We start from the raw sequence: 7,312 nt of genomic DNA, 5'->3' as shown, positions 1-7,312 counted from the left end.
CATAAAATAAAGTATGCTGTCATATTACACACTGATGGCCGTGTAAAATATACCCATAGACCACATGTACGTTCGAGCATGGGACATTTTGTCAAGATTTGCTGCGACCTTGAGATATTATTGTCACAACATAATGGTCAGTTTGTTGCTAGAGCGCCAGCTGACCATTAATGTGGGACTTCTTTGATGCAGCTTCACGGAAAATAACTCCCAGAGAAAAACGATACCAAAATCTCCATCCAGAGGTGCCACATTAGGTACAAGGTGATTGTGATCTTGAAGGGCTATGAGTTCAGGTTTTGTAAAGAAGCAGATGATTCCAAGCTTTGTTATGTTTGTTTTGGAAACACACAGATAAGGATGATAAGGCCGGCTGACCATTAATGTGGGACTTCTTTGATGCAGCTTCACGGAAAATAACTCCCAGAGAAAAATGATACCAAAATCTCCATCCAGAGGTGCCACATTAGGTACAAGGTGATTGTGATCTTGAAGGGCTATGAGTTCAGATTTTGTAAAGAAGCAGATGATTCCAGGCTTTGTTATGTTTGTTTTGGAAACACACAGATAAGGATGATAAGGCCGGCAAAGGACCCCTAGATTTGCCATTTTCATTAATTAAGAAGATAGTTTGACCGATTAATTAGCGGGAAACCAGCTTAAGATCGTGACACCCCTCGCCGACTCGTCATGAAACACGACCATCGTGAAGGTAAATAACCCCGTGGCTGCCCACACAACCTACATGTATAAACGAGTCGAAGGTCTTCGTGGAGGTTGCCTTCCAAAAAAATATCATTGCTATCATGCAGCGGCGACTCCGACATCCTTGAAAACCTTGCAAAAGCGAATGTGAAGCCGGCCAATGCCAAGCATATGACTCATCACAAAGCGTCAGAAGGATCCAATTCAGAAGACTTAGATTTATGAAAATGTTTAAATTGAAAAATATTCAAATTTGAAAAAATCTAATTTAAAATATATTCAATTTTGCGATATTTAGAAACTTTTATAATTTTTCAAAAAAAACCTTTTGGTCCAATAAAGTGTTAACTTTTAAAAACAAAATTATAAACAGAAAACAAACATGAAAGAGAGAATAAGAAAAATAAAAAATAAATTAACTACTGGGATGCAGCCCACAAAACAAGTCGGGGGCGTTCGGCACCCCATACGCACTTCATATCATAGCTCTCATTTTCGTCCTATTTCTCAATGAGAAACTCCTAGCCCATAAAATAGAAATGCAAGATCATTAGAGTATAGGCCGACAAAAAACAAACACAAGAGGATCAGGTGGAGGCTAGAGAATACTCTCTCCCCAAACTAATTTAACCTACATCCTAGCAAAAATCAGATAAATTAGTATTATATTCATTAGTACTTCCTCCGTTTCAGTTTACTAGTCCGTCAATTTGGCAAACTTAATCTAAGGTATATATTACAAAAAATATATCATTAGAAACTTTAAGTTTTATATTTTATAATGGTATAATTTTTATGTTATATATTTTGTATTATATAGACCAAATTGAGAACCTACGTACACGTGCATGCCTAGTAAACTGAGAGAGAGGAAGTACTACTTTAGTCAATCCAAACTACACTGAAAGTACCTATGTCCGATAAAAAGAGTAAAACGGCTTTTTTATGTGGTCTTGTTAAATAAAATCTAGAATGTAGATAATTATGGAACAAAAAATTTAGCCTAAAATCAAAACTAAATCAGAACATGGAGTATAAATCAGAACTAATTATGCAACGGGCGGTGGACTGAGACGTAAGGATATCTCAGTCCACCAAGACCTAGGCACGCCCTTCCGAAAAATCATTCAAATTACAAAATTTGAAAAGAAAATTTTCAGTGATAATTGAATGGGTAGAGTATATTTTTTTTAATATATAGTGTAAAAACAAACTTAGAAAAAACTGCTCTAGAACTGGATTCTATGAATAAGATATTGTATAGAAAATTTACTAAGAATTTGAAAATTCAAATTAATGCCGTACCCTTCAATCAAACTTAGAATAGTTTGACGAGAAATCGACGGAAGCAGAGCACACAAACACCCCCGTCGTCGTCGGTCTACCCTGGAAATTTCGTCTACCCTGTCGTCGACTCAAACCAAGCCCGCTCCTCCACGACACCACCGCGCACGCCGCCGACGCACGCTGCGCCCGCACGGCGCGTGCATGGGCGACCCGACGCCGCCGGCGTGGATGGCGGCCGCGGCCCGCAAGTGGCTCGAGGACGCCGGCGCCATCGGGAAGGGCGACGGCCGCAGGGCGTTCAACGCTCTGCCGCTGTCCGGCGTGCGCGTGGCCCTCGCCGAGCGCGGCCGCGCCCTCTGCTCGCTCCGCGTGCCCGCCCACCTCACCGTCCGCACGCCCTCACCTGTCTCTGAATCGATTTCCTCTTGCTGGATGCTGGGTTCCAATTGATTCTACTTTGCGTGTGTGCAGGACGCGGAGGGGAATTGGCACGCGGGGGCGATCGCTGCGGCGATGGACGACGTCTGCGCGGCGGCGATCATGTCGGTGGAGGGCATCATCAAGGTCTCCGTCCATTACGACATCTCCTACTTCGCACCAGCCAAGCACCATGTGCGTTCTCTTGCCCTGTTCCTCCTCCAAAGGCAACAAAAAAAATCGTTTGTATATTTGGGTAAAAATGTATTCTTGCGATCGTTATGTTGATAGCAACGAACCAATTTCATCATTCTATCCCATCGATAATCTAGGTTGGCAAGGAGTCAGGACTAGAAAGTGCTAAACTGTTAATTAGATTATGAGGGATGTTTATGCATAATCTAGGGGAATACCTCTAAATTCTGACGGAATTGCTCCTCGAATAAAATACTATCAGAAAGTGGATTACTTATTTCGCACTGTTACGGCAGCGATTAGGTTGTGTGGTCCATGGATTAAATTATCTCATATAAAACTGGATTAGGCGTGCTTGGTGTTTCCTCGAAAGCTGCTTTTTGGGCTCAAGCATTTGGTTAGTTATTCCCTCTGATCGTGTGCTTTGTAAAGTCGGAGTAGAGTATCCATTCATAGATGCTTTTCTTGAGACATTTCGTAACTTTTTTCTTCTTTGAATAGTTAGGCAACATACAATGCAATGGTGGTTTCTCTACCAGGGCTTGCATAGTATTGTTTCCTCTTCCGTTAATGGAACACAATGCAGTGCAGCGGTTATGTTACCCTAAAGGGGATATTCCCGAACAAATTAAGGGTGTGACATTTTCAGCCGAGGCACACCGAGCTTTCAGGGCTCATTCTCGTCATGGCCCAAACTAAGCATTGCTTCTCATTCCAGCATTCCATTTCATACACTTTTCAGTTTCCATCAGGTCACAGTTTCTGAAGTTGCAGAAACTCAGGTTTTAGCTGCATTTTTTCCCTTCTCCCGTGTGCATTTTTTTCTTTCACAAAGCTAAAGTAAAAAAAACTTGCTGCAATGATTTTAGGACGAAGTGGAGATGGATGGGAGGGTGGTCGACCGGAAAGGGAGGATGACGGCGGTGACGACGGAAGTCCGCAAGAAGGACACTGGCGAGCTGGTGGCGATTGGGCGGCAGTGGATGACCACGTCTAGACCAAAGGGAGCTCAAGGAAGCAAGCTATGATAAACTTGTTGCGCTATATTCCCGAACAAACTAATGCTATGACATTTTGAGCCGCAGCACACCCAGCATTAAGGGCACATTCTCATCATGGCCCAAACTAAGCATTAACTCCACATGATAGCATTCCACTTCAGACGTTTTTCAGTTTCATTCAAGTCACATTTTCTGAAGTTGCAGAATTCTTGTTTTAGTTGCATCTTTTCATTCTAGCTTGTGCAAGTGTTTTTTACAAAGCTGAGGTGAGAACTTGCTGAAATATTTTTTGGACGAAGTGGACATGGATGGGAGGGTGGTTGTCCGGAAAGGGAGGATGACGGCGGTGACGATGAAGGTCCGGAAGAAGGAGACATGTGAGATGGAGGCGATCGACCGGCAGTCGATGACCACGTCAGACCAAAAGGAGCTCAAGAAAGCAAGCGATCATAAACTTCTTGTGCTGTATTCAGTGGTGTTCATCACTGGTTTCTTTACACCGTCTTAAACGGGCTACAGTTCTGCAAGTCATTTAAAAAAAACTAACCAATCACCTCCATTAGGCATTACGCCGATTTTGACGGGTTCTTTGATGAACACCCTTAGCTGTGTTCAATTCCTCGAGTGATCAGCATTAGCTCGACGGGCCTAATTTTTCGTCATGAAAAACAATTAATTCACTGGAACTAGGGTTTCAATCAACCATTAGCTCGAGTGATCATGATTCAAGCATCCACATCCGTAGCTTCATTGGTTCCCCTCTGTGCAGTAATAAAAGATGTTGTAGATCCTTTTAAAATAAACTAGATACATACTAAAAGAAGTGAACCTACATACTAAAAATAGACTAGATACAAACGAAAGTGAGTGAACCAAAAAATAACTAAAACGTCTTACATTGTTGTACGGAGGGAGTACAAGCTGAAGCAAAAGCACTGCTACTAGCAGCAAGACTGAAGACGCTACTCAACGTTGACCTGCCGACCTTTTGAACTGAAAAATCAAAATCTTGCCAGGAACTAGACAAAATTATGTCCCTAGCGTCTGTGTTGGACATGCCCTAATATTAACCGAGGTTTTCTTCTAACGATAGGTTATATACCGAGTACCCGTGGTTCTACACTTGGCAAACCTCCAAACACTCGGCATCGGTGATTTCTCCAGCGGTGACCGTCCATCCATGGAGGAAGAGGCAAGGTAGGTCTCCATGTCCATCTCATACCCAAGCAAGTTCTTCCACGAGTCGCCGTCATCAGCGAGCTTGTTGACGACTTCGTCGTGGAGGTTCAACACGAAGGTGCCCCTGTGCCCGCTAGGCCTTCCCATGGTGAACAGGACGAGACCGCTTTTCTCGCCAAACCACCGCAGCTTGATCGCGGTGTTACGGTGTGACATCTTCATCTGGGGCATCCGCAAGTGTTTCTCGTCACGACAGATCCCTTTGGTGCCGGTGCGAATGTTGTCTTCTTCCTCGAACTCGAAGTAGGAGAAGCTGGCCATCATAATCTTCTCTTGGTGCACGACCCCGAGTGTACATGAAGAAGAGCCTCGCTGTCGGGCGAGATGCCCAAGAGCCGCTTTTCCGGCCACCAATGAGGTGTGTCATACGGCACCAAGTGCATGTCCATCACGGCGCCATGCTGGCCGATCCGATCGAGGCGTGCCCCGAGCACCCCAAGGTCCGGTGCCCGAGAAGGCCACTCCGCGGCGCACCACGGCTTGGCCGATGTCGCAGATCTTCGTGCTTGGGATTTCGACGCAGCACTCGGCCTCCCGTCCCCGGCAGCCGGTGTCCGAGGAGTAGCACTCGGAGCACGGTCGAGTTCCGGGGCCACGGTTGTGGTTGTAGACGAGCGGCAGACGGAAGAAGGCATGTTGCGGCGAGGTGGGCGGAGGTCCCGGCCGGTGAGCAACGCGCAGCCGTAGTCTTGTATGGTGCTTGCTGATGAGACCAGAGGCGGCACGACGACTATGCTGTTAGGCATCATCGGGTTGCAAACGGCGAGCCGGAGACCGCCGGCAGCGTGGCCCTCGCGCCGGAGCTCCAGAACCAGGCGGCCGTTCCGGGACGCGATGGGGCGGGAGTGGTTCAAGAGCCCGCCGTCGTCGTCGCCTAGCCCCGTGACGCTGAGAAGCCGCTGCTGGCCAGCGAGGAGGAAGCGAGCGGCGGAGGCCATGGGCACGAAGCACGGCAGGGATGATGCCGCTGCGGGCAGGTCTATCTCCCGGTGGAAGAGGCCGACTGCGAGGTCCGGCAAAAAGCGGCCGAGGGGCGGCAGAGAGGGGGAGATGATGGAGGCACTCGTGGCCACGACGCGCCCCCAGCGCCAGCGCGTGGCGGCGCAGCGGACCGCAGCTGCCGCGTCCGATAACCCGGCGAAGATGCGGGTGAGCACGTCGTCGGTAGGCCTGAAAGTGGGGACGGGCTGACCACGGGGCCGCCAGCCCAACCCAACTTAACTCGCTAAGTGAACGCCCACGGAAACGAGCGGAATCCTGGCGGGTACTCACCATACGCCCGCTACCCCCACCAGGGTTCCGCCTCGTGAAGGATTAAAGGAACTGCCCCACCGCCGGCGCCCCATCCTTCCGCTCGTCCCTCCCCCTCTCAGCTCGTCTTCCCCAGTCGCCGCCCAGGAGCGCGCGCGCCCAGTCCGTGCTCGAGGCCGTCAAGAGCGGCTGCTACGCGGACGGATTCAGCTAGGTCTACGCCGACGAACTCGCGGAGATGCCGGTGCTTGCCGGCTGCCTTGTGCTCGAGTTCTTGCTGCGGAAGGGCGACGACAAGCTCACCCGCGTGTCCGGTGGCGGCGTCGTCGAGCTGGGAGAGTGAGCAGCGCTCACACAGCGATCTTCCGGGCGGGCGGCGCCATGACCGATTCGAACAGTAGCAGCCGGATCTCCATCTCGCTGCGCGGTGCGAGTCAACAACGACGACAACGGCTCGATCTCCGCTGCAACGACTCGATCTCCGCTGCAATTTAGTAAATCAACGCGAAGGGAAAAGGAAAATCGGGGTTTCTTAGTTCTGGAGAGAGGATATGCTATGAAACGGAGGCGTGCTGGAACGCTCAGCGCAGCCGATAGCCATGTGAAAAGGGGAATCGGTACTCTGTAGCTGGCGGGCGTAAACGGGCAGGCGGCCGACCGCTTCACATGGTTGTATTATACTGATAATAATTAGCAGAGGCCCGCTTGAACAAACGTGCACAGGCGGCCAGTTGGTGGGCCGCCGTGGACGTGGCCACTTACAGCCTGAGTCGTCCGACAGAGACACGGTCGGGCTGCCGCTGGCTTTGCGGTGTTGACGATGTTTTTTGATCCGGTGGTGTTTCGCCTTCGTCCTGCAGGAGGGCGCGGTGTTGGCCGAAGAAGGACGGGGGCAGCGCTGTCCTGTGCGCGGCGGCGGCATCTCCTGCCGGTGGTATCGAGATTGATATATTGATCGATGGCAGATGTGTTTCGCTAATGCGTCGATCGATTCCGGAGGAGGATGTAATTTATCGGACCTTATCATGACGCGACGGCTTAAGGAGCAAACCCAGTCCGGAGCAATCACGTCAGTTGCCATCACGCCCTCCCCTGGAGGATCTGACGGCTGGTACTAAATGATCCACGTCTAGAAAATCCTTCTAGGACTTGCAGGTTTGATGCGTTTAGCTTAGTGGTTGGCTGGTACACAAACTTGATTTTTGGGTGCAAAATAG

General features: G+C 49.1%; 1 protein-coding gene across 1 annotated transcript; it reads left to right on the top strand.

The window, feature by feature from the left end:
• The first annotated feature begins 2,193 nt into the window (after positions 1-2,193).
• Positions 2,194-3,660, top strand: LOC124661596 (acyl-coenzyme A thioesterase 13-like). Its single transcript, XM_047199476.1, has 3 exons — positions 2,194-2,379; positions 2,464-2,604; positions 3,474-3,660. Exons 1-3 carry the CDS (start codon positions 2,194-2,196, stop codon positions 3,630-3,632), a joined length of 486 nt encoding a protein of 161 aa, XP_047055432.1. The 3' UTR covers positions 3,633-3,660.
• Positions 3,661-7,312: the final 3,652 nt, after the last annotated feature.

Source organism: Lolium rigidum, chromosome 6 (assembly GCF_022539505.1).
Source record: "Lolium rigidum isolate FL_2022 chromosome 6, APGP_CSIRO_Lrig_0.1, whole genome shotgun sequence".
Lineage (NCBI taxonomy): Eukaryota > Viridiplantae > Streptophyta > Magnoliopsida > Poales > Poaceae > Lolium > Lolium rigidum.
Note: the sequence above shows the minus strand (reverse complement) of the source record. Positions and strands in the feature narration are given on the sequence as shown.

Excerpts from the sequence above, each read along its gene's own strand:
- LOC124661596 (XM_047199476.1), top strand. The coding sequence starts at position 2,194 with ATGGGCGACCCGACGCCGCCGGCGTGGATGGCGGCCGCGGCCCGCAAG. Across the intron at positions 2,380-2,463 it reads GCGTGCCCGCCCACCTCACC|GACGCGGAGGGGAATTGGCA; the intron begins GTCCGCACGCCC and ends GCGTGTGTGCAG. Across the intron at positions 2,605-3,473 it reads TCGCACCAGCCAAGCACCAT|GACGAAGTGGAGATGGATGG; the intron begins GTGCGTTCTCTT and ends CAATGATTTTAG.